At 47.5% G+C, this 17,334-nt stretch overlaps 1 protein-coding gene across 1 annotated transcript in view; it reads right to left on the bottom strand.

The window, feature by feature from the left end:
• SEMA6C (semaphorin 6C) overlaps positions 1-17,334 on the bottom strand; it is a 112,242-nt gene that overhangs the window by 27,684 nt on the left and 67,224 nt on the right. Inside the window, 12 exon segments of the mRNA XM_033174609.1 lie at positions 2,997-3,170; positions 4,062-4,217; positions 5,244-5,375; positions 6,505-6,722; positions 7,915-8,003; positions 9,551-9,673; positions 10,656-10,746; positions 11,603-11,704; positions 12,623-12,679; positions 12,964-13,021; positions 13,310-13,424; positions 14,010-14,188. Coding sequence (XP_033030500.1) covers positions 2,997-3,170; positions 4,062-4,217; positions 5,244-5,375; positions 6,505-6,722; positions 7,915-8,003; positions 9,551-9,673; positions 10,656-10,746; positions 11,603-11,704; positions 12,623-12,679; positions 12,964-13,021; positions 13,310-13,424; positions 14,010-14,109 — 1,415 coding nt within the window. The 5' untranslated portion in view covers positions 14,110-14,188.

Genomic DNA, 17,334 nt, shown 5'->3' with positions numbered 1-17,334 from the left:
TTTCCAAAATATAAGTCCAGCAATTACTTGCATAAAATACATATTTTGTTAAGTGCAAATGGCTTTATATACCTATTAGGTCCATAAATAGCATATGTTCAACACAAAAAACAGCGACAATTTGTTGTTGACAAAGGACAGCTGGACATATAAAAGGCCCCATTACCTTCAGTAGCTGAGGGCCTCATCAAACCTAAATCCGGCCCTGCTAACAGCACCCTTAAAGGCAGGGCTTGCGACTTCTGCCATAGCATTTCTGCTGCCAGCAAGACTGAGGATCTCTACCCTGTTAAACAAGGCCAAACGGTTCCCAGGATTCCTTGGTTGGGGGAAAAGCTATGGCTTTAAATCTATGGTGCCGAGCTGCTTGGCAGTGACTACTTGCAGAATTCCATGGGGCGAGGCAGCCATGATAGGTTAGGCCAACCTTCTGTTGGCCATGCCCCACCTAAGCATCTCTAAAATCCTGATGCCACTCCCCCCCCCCCCGGTGACATATAATTCTTATTATTAACATGGTAAAGGTAAAGGGACCCCTGACCATTAGGGCCAGTCGCGGACGACTCTGGGGTTGTGGCGCTCATCTCGCATTACTGGCCGAGGGAGCCGGCGTACAGCTTCCAGGTCATGTGGCCAGCATGACAAAGCCACTTCTGGTGAACCAGAGCAGCACACGGAAACGCCGTTTACCTTCCCGCCAGAGCGGTACCTATTCATCTACTTGCACTTTGACATGCTTTCGAACTGCTAGGTTGGCAGGAGCTGGGACCGAGCAACGGGAGCTCACCCCATCGTGGGGATTCGAACCGCCGACCTTCTGATCGGCAAGCCTAGACTCTGTGGTTTAACCCACAGCGCCACCTGCGTCCCTTATTCACGTGGAGGAAGCCTAAAAGTCCATTAACTTAACTTATTCTCGAATTTCCCCCCCCCAAAAAAAAATCAAATTGCCCCCCTATGGGGCATATGCCCCACGTTGGGAACCCTGGGTTTAGGGCAGGCACCCCCAAACTCAGCCCTCCAGATGTTTTGGGACTACAATTCCCATCATCCCTGACCCCTGGTCCTGTTAGCTAGGGATGATGGGAGTTGTAGTCCCAAAAACATCTGGAGGGCCGAGTTTGGGGAGTTTGGGTTAGGGTCTCTAGAGTTTGCCACGTAAGAGGAAATGGTCATATTTTATTAGGCATTTGAGCTGCGGTTGCAGAAAATCCAGGTGCTGGGAATGTGGGGGGTCGGGTGAGTGGGGTCGGCGAATGGGTGGGCAGGGGGCACCCAGGGGAGATAAGGAAATGGTGACGGGAAGTTGCGCAGACGGGGGATAGGAAACGGCTCGCCTTTCAAAACTCCTTGAAGCGCAACGAAATTAAAAATACTAAGACGGAACCCTCCCCTCCTCCAAACTCTGATAAGATAAGGATGTTATTGCCAATTAAACTAACTGTTCTATTTTTGCCTCGGTGGCTCCTGCCGATAATATTTAGAAGGCCGAAAACAGCAGAATTAAGGGGAGTTTGCATAATATGTGTGTGTGTGTGTGTCTGGAATCGTTGGGGGGTAACACCCCCCCCCCAAAGAAAAACCCTCCATGCCCCTTTGCTGAGACGGGACGCCGAAAGAGACCTTTTACGCCTCCTCAGATGGAGAGCAGGGCAGTAAATTTCCCCACGCCGGAACACCTGCAAATGCGGTTAGTGAAGGCTGGGGAGAAGGTTTCAAATTCAGAATAAAACACGTTCCTGCTGCGAGAAGAAGGAGCCTAGTTGAAAAGATAGTGTGGGTGGAGAAGGGCAGAGTTGAGCTTGCAGGAGGCGGGGAGGTTCTGCCAGGCTTGGGCTTTTTTATATTTTTTAAGAGAAAAGACTTGAAAGCCATGTGATGAAAGCTACCATTTGCTGGGATGTGCACAGCTTATTATTTCTCCCTCCACTGATGTCTTGGTCGAACAGGTCCGGCTGGCTTCTGAGAAGCACGACAAAAACCTGCTGGACCTGATGTAGTAAGGTGACAAAACTTGGAGGTGGACAGATGCTGTCCCCTTTCAGTCGCTCTCACATTTCTCATTGTTTCCTAGTTTTTAAGTTCCGTTTGCCACAATTTTTTCTCTTCCAAAAGTCCTCACAAAAATCACCAGTGGTTTAGTTTTAGTGCATGGTGCAACAGACGCCTTTTTTTGCAATCAGTTCCCCCCCCCCTGTAATGTGCGTTTTTTTTGTATGTTATTTTAACTGACCAGCACATTTTAATGTACTCTCTTCCCCAAGCTGAGCAGTTTTGTACACATTTTTTTCCAGAGTTGGCAAAACTCTATTGCAAAATTCAGAGAAGCGTGGATTTCAAAGGATAGCTGTGCCACAGTTCACATATTGCTGTGAATTAGGCAAAGGCACATTAATATACCAAGCAAATAGAAATGTACATTCAATTCCACATTAAGTTTTGCACTGAAATGTGCGTTAAAATAAATTCCACATGACATTTTGCACTGAAATGTGCATTCAATTCCATATGACGTTTTGCACTGAAATGTGCATTCAGTTCCACATGACGTTTTGCATTGAAATGTGCATTCAGTTCCACATGACGTTTTGCATTGAAATGTGCATTCAGTTCCACATTACGTTTTGCATTGAAAGGTACATTCAATTCCACATTATGTATTGCATTGAAGTGTGCAGCCAATTCCACATTAAGTTTCACATTTCTCTTTTTAAATGGGCATTAAAATTCACATTAAGATCGGCACTTCACACTGAGATTTGCATTAGATTTTGCTTTAAGATTTGCATTTCGCCTTCAAATGTGCATCTAATTTTGCATTAGAATGCAGACCAAACCAAATCCCCCCCCCCCATCCCAACTGTCAACGCTCTGGAAGGAAACGGTGGCTGAGCTCCAATCCTGCAAGCAGAAGGCCTCAGGTTCAGTCCCATACATCTCCAAATTAAAGGATCCAAATAAAAGACTGTGCATGGAAACAGAGGGTCTGGACTCACAGCGATGGGTTGTAGACAGACATCTCTTCCAGCAGCAAAGTCTGGACCGTGGAATTCTCGGTGGTGGCGGAGAGGATCTTCAGCACTGTGCCGTCTTCTGAGCCCAGGAAAAGGACCGTGTAATTTCGGAAGGGGCCAGCCGTTGTGTCCACAGCCAGACGGGTCAGCTTGTACCTGGGAGGGGAACGGCAGGGAAGAGAGGAGGAATGGAATTAGCCGGGAGAAAAGGACACTTTGTAGATTTTGCAAGGTTTTGCAAGGCTTGTTTTAAAGAACTTGCAAAGGGGACAAGGTTCTCAAAAGCTAGCAGTTCAGGTTGTAAGATGCTTCGTTTAAAAGGAGGTTTCGCATGAGAATTTACCTACCGCCTAGCTAGCACAGCTCAGGTCCTGCAAGGCTTATTTTAAAGGAGCTGGTTCACAAGGGGAGATTTCTCCCTAGCTAGCACAGCTCAGGTTCTGCAAGGCTTATTTTAAAGGTGCATGTTCACAAGGGGAGATTTTTCCCTAGCTAACAGCTCAGGTTCTGCAAGGCTTATTTTAAAGGCGCTTAGTCACAAGGGAAGATTTCTCCCTAGCTAGCAGCTCAGGTTCTGCAAGGCTTATTTTAAAGGCGCTTAGTCACAAGGGAAGATTTCTCCCTAGCTAGCAGCTCAGGTTCTGCAAGGCTTATTTTAAAGGCGCTTGTTCACAAGGGGAGATTTCTCCCTAGCTAGCAGCTCAGGTTCTGCAAGGCTTATTTTAAAGGCGCTTGTTCACAAGGGGAGATTTCTCCCTAGCTAGCACAGCTCAGGTTCTGCAAGGCTTATTTTCAGGTGAACTTGCACAGCTTTCCTCCCTTCCGCTAGCAGCTTGGGTTCTCTTCCAAGAATTGGAAAGCTCAGGTCTTGCAAAGCTTTCCTTGAAATTGCTACTACCGGTATCGAGAGGAAAGCCAACCTCAGTGGAAACAGAGCTGACTCAAGAGAAAGGAATTCAAAAGTATACCAGGAGCAGAGGGGGAAATTCGGCAGACCTGCACATAAGCTCCGTAACCTGGCTCTATCCATGACTGGCAAAAACTCACCTGCTGGTGGTCTTCGTAAACCAGGGCTGCTCCGTGACCGAGGGCACAGCTTCATCAAGGAGAGGGAAGGACTTGATGAATCCAAGCATCTCGTCCGGGAAGCTGTTGGAGGTTTTGAAGCTCGACGCTTTCCCGATACCAGCACAGCAGCCAGGTCTGTAAGGTAAGTGCATTGGGGGATCAGGAAGGTAAGTGCATTGGGGTGGGCGTGGTAGGAAAAAACAGATAAATTGAAGAACCACACACATGCCCAACCTCCAAGCCCCACTCCTGCTTCTGCACGTGGCAGATTTCTACACCCCCTGCCTACATGTTTGGACACTGAGGACTAGAATATTGCTTTTTTTAAAAAAAATTGTGATGTGTCTGCAGGCCTGTGTGCACATGTATGCGTGTGAGAGTGTCAACGATTATTTGAAATTTTGAGGGACAAACCCTGATCTTTGGGGAATATATACACATACACTCCTAGTGATGAAGTTCTGTAAACCAGAAAGTGAACAGCGCTGCTTGCAATTATTTAAAAGAGTGGGAGAGGGGGGTTAGCGACGGCTGAGGATGCAGTTTCAAAAACAGCTGCCATCTGCTCCTCAAATTCAATTTGAATCCTTAAAAAAAATAAAAATGGCCACACGTACAAGAGGGAAATCAGCTACCTCTGCATTGCATGACAATCTGCACTACTTTCCCATATATCTCCAAATTAAAGGAAAGCAGGGCTTCTCAGAAAGAAGGAGAGGCAGAAAGGGAGAGAGGAGTGAAAGGGAGAGAGACCACCCTCACTTGTCTCTCTCCAGGGCCGTCTTACCCATAGGCGCTATGGGTGCGGGGCACCGGGCTCTCAGGGGCGCCGGGCTGCAAATTCGGGGCCCGAGAGTTGAGTCCGGGGAAGAGCCCGCCCGTCCGTTGGAGCGCTGTGGTGGGCTCTTCTGCTGCGGGCGGCTCTGCGCCGCGGTTCGGGGGAGACCGAGCCAGTGAGACGCTGAGGCGGCCGGGGACTGGGCAACCGGGGGGGGGCAGATCTTTGCACCCCGGCACCGCATATACTTAAGACAGCCCTGCTTTCACCCAGCTCACATCTGGCATGAGGCCCTGTGGGAATGGAACCCTTGACAAGGAAAAAAAGTGTCTCTGCTCCTGATCTGTCAGTTCTGGGGGTGTGCGGGCGGGGGTCTTTCCTACCTGGGCCTTGGTACTTTCTCCTCTGGGATGGGGGTCCAAGCCGCATCCACGTTCCTCTGCTCCTTGAACTTGCCGTTGAAGACCCTCTCTACTTCATCCATGTAGAAGGCGCAGACAGCTGAGCCCGTGATGCTGGATGCAGGGGAGAGCAAAAACAGGGCAATCAGTGAGGACTAGCAACTTGCGCCGTCTTTTTAAATTTATATTATATTAAATTTCATAAATTTCACATATGCACATAACAATGTTTTCTTTTGTTCTGTCGACTTCCCATCCTGTTTTCCATGGTGTGTGTTTTTTTAAATTTCTCCCCCTGGCTTCTCTCTATCAAAACCACAATACAATGATCTCTAACTCCTTCTGTAACTCAGAGTTCGAATCCTGCTTGTGAATTCATCATGCTATGATGTTTCTTTAAATATTAAAAAAAAGCCTCCAATCTTCCACAAAAAAATCTTCATTAGGTTTTCTTATTTTGGCAGTTAACTTTGCCAATTCTGCATAGCTCGTCACTCTAATTATCCGTTCTTCTTTGGTGTAAATTTCTCCTTCCTTCCATTTTTGCGCATAAAGGATCCTAGCTGCTGTCATTGCATGCATAAACCATGCGCCGTCCTTAGGAGGAAGAGCTGTAGCTCCAGCCATGCAGACAGTCACAAATTCAATCTCCAGGAGAGACCTGGGAACATCCCCTGGGGAGATGCTGCCAGTCAGTGTGGACAATATTGAGCTAGATGAACCAACAGTCCGTCTCTGTCTAAGGCAGCTTCCTATATCTCTCCAATGCAAAGCAGCCTCATCTTGCCGCATGGTGTAGCCGGTAGGGTGCAAAACTGCAGCTCAGGTCTTGCAAGGCCTTGCCAGAAAGACGAGATTCGTACAAGCTAGCGGCTCGGCAAAACTTACTGACCACCTGTCACATTCGTATCCTTCCTTTCCACCAAAGGAAGCCTTGTAAAAACAATGATCAGATCAGGTTCTGCAAGGCTCATTTTAAGGCTGCGGGAAAAGAGGCGAGACTCATTCAAGCTAACAGCTCAGGTTCTGCAAGGCCCATTTTAACCGCCTTGAGCTCAGCGCAAGCTTACAAACTCAGGCCCTTTAATTCCTTCTTGCCAAAGGAGAGGAGATCCCTCCGAGTCAAGAGCTCAGGTTGGGCAAAGCCCACTTTAAGGACCCAGACAAGTTTCACCAAAGCCAGCAGCTCAGGTTCGGGAAAGTTTGGGGGAAGGCGAAGGCTTTGAAATCAGTGGTTGGTTACCTGTTGGACTGGGTGGCAAAGACCCCGAAGATGGCCGGCCGCCCGTTCACCTGGGTCACGTCTGTGACGGCCTGAAGGACGTCGAAGTAGAAAAAGGAATCTCCAGGGACGGAGCAGTTGAGGCGAGCTTTGAGGAAGGAGGTCCAGTATTTCTCCAGCACTCGGGGAGAGCCCCCCATGTCGTTCTTGCACACCCGCCCCACCCGGGAGAAGATGACCTGGAATCGGAGGTGGAGGGGAGAGAGATCAGGGCGGGTTGTTTTCCCAGAGGGACAAAATGCATGTCTGCTGGAATAGCTAAACAATGCCATCTTGGGATATTTAATGTCATCAGTGGCTACTGCTACCCATTAGGCTTCATTAGTCCTGTGTGCCATCATATCACAATCAAATAGCGTCATCATAAATTTGCTTTGTGTTTATATTGTCATGATCCACCTTGTAATAAAATACTCCCCCTTAAATTTAATAGTCATTTAATAAGCTAACACACCAATGTTCCCAGTTACAGGAACAGGCTGTTTCTCAGAACCAAATCTCCTAAAAATGCAGTAAGGTTCCAGACCTCATGGTCAGAATAAGAGAGGAAGCCACCTTATTTCACATAATTATAGAGTTGGAAGGTACCCCAAGGGTCATCTAGTCCAACCCCGTGCAGTACAGGGATTTTTTTTTAAATTTTTATTTTATTATTGATTTGCTGCTTTTATAGCCCACCATTTCCCCTACAAGAAATCAAGGTGAGGTACATACAGGTGAAACTCGAAAAATTAGAATATTGTGGAAAGGTTCATTTCTTTCAGTAATTCAACTTAAAAGGTTAAAGTAATATACGAGATAGACTCATGACATGCAAAGCGATTAGATGTCAAGCCTTTATTTGTTATAATTGTGATGATTATGGCGTACAGCTGATGAGAACCCCAAATTAACAATTTCAACTTTGGGGTTCTCATCAGCTGTACGCCATAATTATCACAATTATAACAAGCCAAGGCTTGACATATCTCGCTTTGCATGTTGTGAGTCTATCTCATATATTAAACTCCAGCAGCTAATGAAAACAATTGCTTGCATAAATGGACTTTTCCACGATATTCTAATTTTTCGAGTTTCACCTGTAGTTTTCTGCGTCCCCATTTTATCCCCCAAACATCCCTGCCAGGTCGCCCTGCCCCAAGGTCACCCAGGGAGTGTCATGTCCGAGTGGGGGTATGAACCCGGTTTCTCTGACACTCTAACCACTGCATCAATAGTCTTATGGCAAACCTATGCAATTCCCCCAGAGAGAAGAAGCTACAGCGGTTAAAAGCCAGTCGAGGGCGGGGCCCACGAATGCGGCCCTGTCGAACGAGCACACTCAAAACCCCAGAAAATTCATGCGCGCTGCCCGCCATCTTGGATGCTCACCCTTCCCAGGGTGGTGTATTCCATGGAGATCTCCCGGAAGAAGAAATAGACGTAATTCCCATACTCCAGCGCATGCAGGAAATGTGGTTCTGGAGGGGGAGAAGTTAGTTTTAAAAAGGTTGGGCGCCTGGCGATTTTCTCAGGAATGCCATTTCGTTTAATAATAATAATAATAAATTTTAATTTATACCCCGTCCTTCCCGAACAAAACCGGGCTCAGGGCGGCTAACAACAAACATAAAAACATTGATTAAAAACGACTTTAAAAACAGCATAAATACAACATGCCATATTTTTCACTCCATAAGACGCACTTTTTTCCTCCTAAAAAGTAAGGGGACATATCTGTGTGTCTTATGGAGCGAATGGTGGTTCCTGGAGCTGAATTGCCCAGGGGCCAAAAGAGGATCATGCTTTTTATTTTACAAAGAGAAAAGGGGGTGTTGAAAGGACCCCGCTCAGCAGCTGATCAGCAAGAGAGCGGGAGAGAGATCAGAGTCCCCGGCTCCCTTTCAGCCCCGCCTCCGTGCCCAGGCCTCCATTGTTCAATGTGCTGCAGAGGGAGGTTGTTTGTTTCCCCAGCGACATGTGACTGGCTGATTAGATTATCTGTCTGCAGGAAACTGTAGAAAAGGCTCCCTTTCCTTTAGAAGCTGCAGAAATGTGAGTTGAACCCCATAAAAACGGGGCTTTTCCTCTTTGCTTTTCCCCCTTTGCAAAAAAAGCTGCAAAACTTTTAGCTGATCCTAAAAAACCAGGGCTTTTTCCTTTGCAACAAAGCTGCAAAACCTTTAGCTGATCCTCAAAAAAACCAGGATTTTTTTTTCTTGTTTCCTCCTCTAAAAACAAGGTGCACCCTATGATCCGGTGTGCCCTATGGAGTGAAAAATACGGTAAATGTGGCATCACCAGGGCTAACTGGCCAGATTAGTCCTGCTAGGGCCAGCAAGGAGACCAGGGAAGAAAATTAATGTGGGGTCTCGGTAAGGGTTTCTTCATAGAAAAAGGGGAAGGGAAAAAGGAATAAGGATAAGGCTAGATTGAAGGCTAGGCGGAATAGCTCTGTCTTACAGGCCCTGCGGAAGGAGATCAAGTCCTGCAGGGCCCTGGTCTCATGGGACAGAGCATTCCACGAGGTCGGAGCCATCACGGAAAAGGCCCTGGCCCTGGCGGAGGATAATCTGGCTTCTTTAAGGCCCAGGACCCTTAAGCTATTATTATTCATGGACCTTAGGGAGAGGCGGTCCCATAAGTACGAGGGTCCTAAGCCGCATGGGGCTTTAAAGGTCAAGACCAGCACCTTTATCAAGGAAAGGGGGCAGAAACTGAGCAGTTGCCCCCATTCTTCCCGCAGGAGATGGGAGACTTCGTTCATTTCCCGCTCCACCGCACCATCTCCCTGCATATGCGCTTAGGGGCGCATGTTCCCCTCGCAGACGCATATCCGCCGGAGAACAGCACTGCAAAATTCAGATTTTTGCCCTGCCGTTTGCGAACCGAATCGAGCTCTTCTCCTTCACCCCTGCCCCCGACTCGCTCCCCGTTTCGCCGTCCCCGGAACGTAGGCGAAAAAAGAGGACTCTCTAATCGCATCTGTTGGTCACAGTCCGCCCTCAGCATTTCCCGCTCCCCTCACCTCGCAGCCACTTGGAGTCATATTTGACAGTCCTCAAGACCGGGCTCCTCTCGCCCAGACTTCGGTAGATGACAGTGTCGCTGGCTTGGAAGTCTGCCACCGTGGCGGAATAGAGATTCCCTTCTGCGAAGGAGAGGAAAAAGAGGGGGTGGACACACACACCCCATAATTTCCCATGAGGCTGCATTCAACCGTGCCGAAACCTCGAGTTATTAACTCCCGTTATTAACTTCTTTCATAATGTCAAACCAGAAGTGGGAACTTCCTTGGCTTCATCAGGAAAGACACGCAACATCATAAACATGGGACCCAGCAGGAGCTGCAACCGAGTGTTGCAGCACAGAGAGAGCTTTTGTTCAGATGCCCCACCGTGAGCCGCCTGAACATCATGTCAATATAATGTTCTTTTTCTGGGTGGGGAGGAGCCTTTTATTCAAAAACGCAAGGACTAGAACCTTGCTTTTAGGGGAATCCTTTTGGTCTGCCAGGCCAGATTGTTTTACCTCCCCCACCCACCCACCACCACGGAGCAACTTTGCAGGTAGGTGGGACCACCACCCCTGTCCGTCACCTGCTGTCAGAACGATGCCAGGTGACTGACACCTGTCAAAGCACAAAAAGAGGTCGCTAAAAATGTGAGCATTTTCCCCTCCGCAGAAAAAAAGCAGCTTGTATTCAAATGGAGCATCTTTTTCCTTCCGTAGAAATTTGCAGAGATCTTTGCAGGACGCTACCCAAACCCCCTCACCAGCCAGTTGTGGAAGTCTGGGGGGCCAAATTTAGCCGGGGGGCTGGAGGTTCCCCGCCTGATTTAGGGGAAAGACCATAACTCACTCAGCAACTTTCAGGCAAGGCTGGGATCCCAAGGATGAATGCTTAAATATTCCACCCCACCTTTTTCTCATCCCTCTGTCCTCTTCACCCTCACAACGACCCTGCGATATAGGCCACCACGTTAAGCTTCATGATTGGAACCCAGGTCTCTCCTGCGTCCTTGTCACACACTCTTAACCGCGACACCACACTGGCATTGTCGGAGTCGAGCAACAGTCCCGGTACAAAAACCCACACCCTGAAGCGCACCACACAAGTTTCACAGACGTACCTGCGAAAAGCGCCACGTTGTTTTGCTTTGCGTCAAAGGGACACCGCGCCTGTCCGTTCAGCTCCTCCCCTTCCTGCTCCAAGTCGCTGATCTGGGTGCCGCGGAAATTGGGGGTGAGTTTAGTCAAAGGCCGACACCCCAAACCCAAGAAAGATCCCCACATGCTCGGTTCCTCGCGTCGCCGCCAAGTATCCGCCCGATTTGCGACAGGGAGGTGTCTCCCTTTGCGGCTGGGGAATCTTCCCCGGCTCAAGGGCCACAATGGCTGCTGAGGGCCGCTTGCCAGAGGCAGGCGGGGCCGGAGGCAAAGGGGGCAGGGCAACGCATGCAAATTTCGCACGTGCAAATTTGACTGCCGTTTCCAATGCGTTTGCAAATTTCACCAGCGTGGATTTGGGAAAGGCAAATCTCACTGCTGGACGGCAGGTAGGGTTTCAGTCTTGTCTTAAACCTATTTGCTGTTGCCGCTTTTACTAATCTTACGCGTCAGTTCCCTTGAGGTGGTTTGTTAAGAAGGCGATTAAACGAGCCAATGGCGGCAAAATGAAATAAAATAATTAAAACAAAAAACAAAACAATTAAAAAACAAAACAAAACAAAAATAATTAAATTTAATTTAAAAACGAAGCAACAAAATAATTACATTGCATTAAAAAACTAAACAAAACTAAAATAATTTAATTTAATTTAATTTAAAAACAATAAAATAAAGAGAGGCTACTTTTGTCACACTCTCACATCCCCTTCTCCATCCAGAAAAGCAAGAGGCATTATCAGCTGGTCAAAAACATTCCGGGAGGGTGTGGCTGAAGGGCAGTGAGGGGTGTGGCTTGGGGACAGGGGGCGTGGCTAGGGAGAGTTCTATGAAGCAGACAGATGGCCGCATTTGGCCCATGGGGTTAAGGTTCCCGACTGATCCATCAACTGGCCCCAAACAAGCTTTATACCTTGTAGGTCCGGCACATGGGGTTGAAGGCGTTTGTCCCACACGCCAAGAGGGTTTCTTCGTTCTTCTGAACCAAGACTTTGATGTAGTTGTAACATTCATTCTGGAATTGGGGCAAAGAGAGAAAGGTCAAGGACTTAGCCCAGAGTTGGGGGAACACTTAGAATAATTTTTGATTTTCATATTGTGATTTTACATTGTAACCGCCCTGAGACCTGCGGGTATCTATATATAAAAAAATGTTCCCATTGAGTGTACGCCGGAAACCTATGTTCTCTGTAAGCGCTGCACCAAACAGCATCAAATTAGGACAAAGCGTAACTTGACCATCAAGGAAGGATCTGGCATAATAAAAATTGAAAAAAACCACACCTGTCATACCTAAAATAAAGGATAAAGGGGGGAAAAGCGGTGTGCCTATTATACCTCACCAGCAAAAGGAATGAAGACTCCAACAGCATCCAATAGAAAGGCGGATCGTCCGTTGACATCATCAGACCTGGCCAGAGCAACAATGCCTGTGCCCTCACCTAAAATGGCCGCCGCAGCTTCGCGTGTAAAATGCATCTCTGGGTTATTTGTGGGGCATAGGAATTAGTTCATCCCCCCCCCCCCCAAATATAGTCCGGCCTACCACATGGTCTGAGGGAAAGTGGACAGGGAAGAATAAAAACAGGACCTTCCAGAATATTCTCTGGGTCAGGAGAATTTTAAAAAGAAAAGAAAACAAAAAAACCCACAGCAACGCGTGGCTGGGCCAGCTAATAAGTAAATAAAATAATACAATAGTAGAACCATAGAGTTGGAAGGGACCATGAGGATTATCTAGTCCAATCCCCTTCAATGAAGATTTCTTTCGCTCCATGTGGGGCTCGAACCCACGGCCCTGAGATGAAGAGTCTCATGCTATACCAACTGAGCTATCCCACCTCACACAAGCAAATGCCAATGTCAGTCCCGAGGATAATCAGGACGCAGAAACTAATACAGACCCTAGAAGTGAGACCCTCGCGGTTCTTACCCGGAGCTTTCCTCTCATCGCACAATTTTCCATGTCTTGCGTCTTCCATGTGAGGTGCTGAGGGTGAGGTGGAGGAAAGAGAAATCAGAACAGGGCGAAGGTTAGAGGGTGGTGAAAGAGTGTTCTAGGTGATACCTGATCTAGAACAAGCAAGGGACTGGTTTTAAACATTGCAGACATTTAGCAGAATTGTTTCCAGGTAATATGCTCTTCTCAGTGAAAGAGCAGTACTAGGCAACACACACAAGATCTCAGTGTTCTAGGTTCATCATAGCAACGAAGGCAGGTTCTAGGTAGCATAACCAGGTCTTAAGCCGGTGGGTAAAAAAAAAAGCCCTCACCCTCTTTGGAGAGAAGTCGTCCTTGGTCCGTCGGAGATCGAAGGCATAGACGTGGTCTCTGATGGCCAGCAGGGTGGTGGGGAGCAAAAAGAGAAATAGATGAACAACTTCCTCACCTCTACAACTCAAGCATTGCTGAGGAAGGTAAAATTTGAGCAGTCTGGGATGCAGTCCGTCCTCCATCTGAATCTCTGTATCCTGACTTTATCACAGCTTCTGCTGGTCCATGGCTGGTTCTCAGCATCGAAGGGCCAGATCCCAGCTCAGACCAAGATCCTGGGACCCCAAACGTTGGAAACGCAAACAAAATGGCCGCCAACACCACCTTCCCTGCCCCGTCACTTACCGCGCGGCAATGAAAAGGGTTTGGTTGAGTCTCAGCATACTCTGGAAATCCAGGCCTAGCTGGGCAGTGTCATTGTCTCCTGCGAGGCCACGGAAAACAGGATACCGGGATGTTCCTGGTGGGTGGGGAGGGGGAGACAAAGAATGCCCTATTTGGAAAAAAAAAATGCCCCCTTCTACAGGAAAAGCATCTTCAGGGCCAGTTCTCCCCCCTGCCCTCCATTCTCTTCAGTCGAGGGAGGATGGGGGAAGCAACACCTGTTGAATACCTGTCTGCCTGTTAGAAAGAGTGCTTCCTTTCTTAGGAGAGACACTTTCAAGCAGACCAAATGGTTTTCCCACCCTCCAGTCCCTCCGGTCAAGGGAGGATGGGGGAAGCAACACCTGTTGAATACCTGTCTGCCTGTTAGAAAGAGTGCTCCCTTTCTTAGGAGAGACACTTTCAAACAGACCAAATGGTTTTCCCACCCTCCAGTCCCTCCGGTCAAGGGAGGATGGGGGAAGCAACACCTGTTGAATACCTGTCCGCCTGTTAGGAAGACTGCTTCCTTTCTTAGGAGAGACACTTTCAAACAGACCAAATGGTTTTCCCACCCTCCAGTCCCTCCGGTCAAGGGAGGATGGGGGAAGCAACACCTGTTGAATACCTGCCTGCCCTGGTTTCGTTGTGCAAATAGCTTGGAACCGGGCTGCACACTCACCTGCCCCGCCGACTGTGCTAAGCGGAGTCAAATCCTTGGGGAAGGAAGTCGCAGACGCCAGGAAGAATAAAAGGGCAGGCTGGAGGAAGGGAAGGATCATTCTCAGAACTTTCCCGGGAGGAGAGGAGAAGCGAGGGGGGCGGGTCCTAGGAGCGAAACATGCTTCCCTTCGGCAGGCCCTGGAAGAGAGCAGGAAAGAGCAGGGTTGGGGTCTGAACACTTCACGCCCACATATCCAGCACAGGTTCTCTCCCCCTTTGCAGGGATAGTTCCAAAATCTGTTTTCTTTTTTAAAAAAATCTATTCCCCTCCCCTATTTATTTTGGAGGAATGAGTTATCTATACTTAAAAATAAAAACCATTGCAACCACCCACCCCAAATTTCACGAATGGTTCCCACACCAAATTCAACAGAGATTCTCCCTCCTTTTTGTATTTTTAAAATCTGTTTTTTAAAAATAAAAAACCCTATTCTTTCCCTATTTTGGAGGAACGACTCCTATTTGCATTTTCAAAAACAGCTGCAGGGGGACGGGTCTTCAGCCCAAATGGTACCCCCACACCAAATTCAGTGGAGATAATTCTTTTTCTAAAGTTTTGGTGCATTTTTTGAAACTAAAAAAAAGTTGCTAACAACTGTTAGCAAACTACAGTTCCCAGGATTATTGGAAGAGGCCACAACTGGGATGATATTGCTTTGAACATACAGAGCCTTACAGAAGTGTGTAGGTCAAACTTGAAAAAAGAGACATTGCACATACTTTTGTAAACCAAGAAATCTTTAATAAAAAATGGGGGGGGAGAGAGATATAGCATCGAGAGAGGGCTTTGTAGTTTCCTATTGCCTTTCTTTTCTTCTAATTTGGCTCTTGTTATTAGACTTTGTAGATTAGTCCGTTCTTTTTATTTTATCATGGAAAATTTCAATAAAAATGGATTCCCAGGGGAAAAAATCAACAAAAGGGGTGTGTGTCAGTCAAAAATTGATGCAGACACATGCGTATTTGCTGATATATTTTCATGAGGATTTAAAAAAAAAAAAACTTTCCCATGATTGCTAATAGGAGGAACAGCCCAAACACAATAAATTAGGTGGCAACGATTGGATAAAATAACTTCAGACATTGATTTATCGGCCCATTCCTCTCCAATCGCAGTCAAGTTGTGGGAAAGCCCCAGGCCAGGTAAATGAACTCTGTGCATGCTCAGATGCACCCAGCACACTTCAGGTGTTTTCTGGAGCAGAGCTGAAAAACTGAAACAGCTTTTGGGGGGCAGGGAGGGTGAACCCACAGATTCTGGGGGGCAACTGCAGCTGCAACTGAGCCCCCTAAAACTTTCCTGCTGACCCGGAATGAAAGGTGGGTGCAGAGTCTTGCTAAGAGAGTCTCAACGCTCACAGCACCAAACACTATAAATATCTAAGGCGTTCCCCCCCCCATTTGTTTGGTGAATTAACAGTGTACAATTTGTCTATTCCTGAATGCACGGCCACGAATCGGCGTAGGACAGCTGGTGTCCCGGATCGGGTTGCAGTGGAAATCCCCTTCCACAGATCGGATGGAAACAAGCTTCCCACTCACCCCCAAAAAACTTTTGGGGAAATGGGGACATCATCCCAGAGCCCTAGAGGTCAGATTGTGTGGGGCAGGCTGGAATCCGGCAAGGATCAATTAAGGCTCGGAGGGTCTCTCTCTTTTAAGTTCCTTCAATTTTTATTATATACATTATATGTCTATAAACAGTCATTTCCTTAAACGAACAAGGCATTTGCAAATCAGCACCTCCAACACATAAGCAACAGGTATAAATTAGTATTCCCTGTTGCTATGATTTTATTTATTTCATAAATTGCAAAAACGGCTTGGTTGTAAAAAAGACAAACAGACCTCAAAGTGGTTTACAAAGAGAATTAAATTATCCATAGAAGCAACATTTAAAACATTCAAATCAGCAATGAACTAAAAAGAGATTCCTAGAATCATTGTGTTGGAAGGGACCCCCAAAAGTCATCTAGTCCAGCCCCTCGTAACGCAGGAATCTCAACTGAAACACACATTGATACACATCATTAAAACACACATCGCTCTCCATGTCTAGGCAGGGGCTTGTCTGAACGAAAACATTTTAAGCAGGTGCCGAAAAGAACACAGCTCTTGAGGGGTTTATAAACTAACAGCAATGCTTTGAATCTGGCCTGATAGCAAACTGGCAACCGGCACAGATCTCTGAGCCCAGGAGTTACAAGAGCTGTCCTTGTTTCTGATTTGATCCCGGAATGTCCCCATTTTCCTTAAAAGTAAAGGGACCCCTGACCATTAGGTCCAGTCGCAGACGACTCTGGGGTTGCGGCGCTCATCTTGCTTTACTGGCCGAGGGAGCCGGCGTACAGCTTCCAGGTCACGTGGCCAGCATGACTAAGCCGCTTCTGGCGAATCAGACCAGCGCAGGGAAATGCCGTTTACTTTCCCGCCGGAGCGGTACCTACCGCATTTTTCGCTCCATAGGGCGCACTGGACCATAGGACGCACCTTGTTTTTAGGGGAGGAAACAAGGGGGAAAAAATATTTTTTCTGGTTTTCCTCCTCTAAAAGCCCTGTTTTTTTTGAGGATCAGCTAAAAGTTTTGCAGCTTTTTTGCAAAGGGAAAAGCCCTGGTTTTTTGAGGATAAACTAAAAGTTTTGCAGCTTTTTTTGCAAAGGGGGAAAAGCAAAGCTCCTTTTGCAAAGGGGGAAAAGCAAAGAGGGAAAGCCCCGTTTTTATGGGATTCAACTCACATTTCTGCAGCTTCTAAAAGAAAGGGAGCCTTTTCTACAGTTTCCAGACAGATAATCTAATCATCCAGTCACATGTCACTGGGGAAACAAACAACCTCCCTCTGCAGCACATTCAACAATGGAGGCCTGGGCAAGAGGGTGGGACTGAAAGGGAGCCAGGGACTCCTATCTCTCTCCCGATCTCTTGGTGATCAGCTGCTGAGCGGGTCCTTTCCACACACCCTTTTCTCTTTGTAAAATAAAAAGCATGATCCTCTTTTGGCCCCTGGGAAATTTGGCTCCAGGGACCACCATTCGCTCCATAAGATGCACAGATATTTCCCCTTACTTTTTAGGAGGAAAAAAGTGCGTCTTATGGAGCGAAAAATACGGTATTTATCTACCTGCACTTTTGACGTGCTTTCGAACTGCTAGGTTGGCAGGAGCAGGGACCAAGCAATGGGAGCTCACCCCGTCATTGCGGGGATTCGAACCGCCGACCTTCCGATCGGCAAGCCCTAGGCTCTGTGGTTTAACCCACAGCGCCACCCGCGTCCCTCTCCATTTTC

This window comes from Lacerta agilis, chromosome 17 (assembly GCF_009819535.1).
Source record: "Lacerta agilis isolate rLacAgi1 chromosome 17, rLacAgi1.pri, whole genome shotgun sequence".
Classification (NCBI taxonomy): domain Eukaryota; kingdom Metazoa; phylum Chordata; class Lepidosauria; order Squamata; family Lacertidae; genus Lacerta; species Lacerta agilis.
Note: the sequence above shows the minus strand (reverse complement) of the source record. Positions and strands in the feature narration are given on the sequence as shown.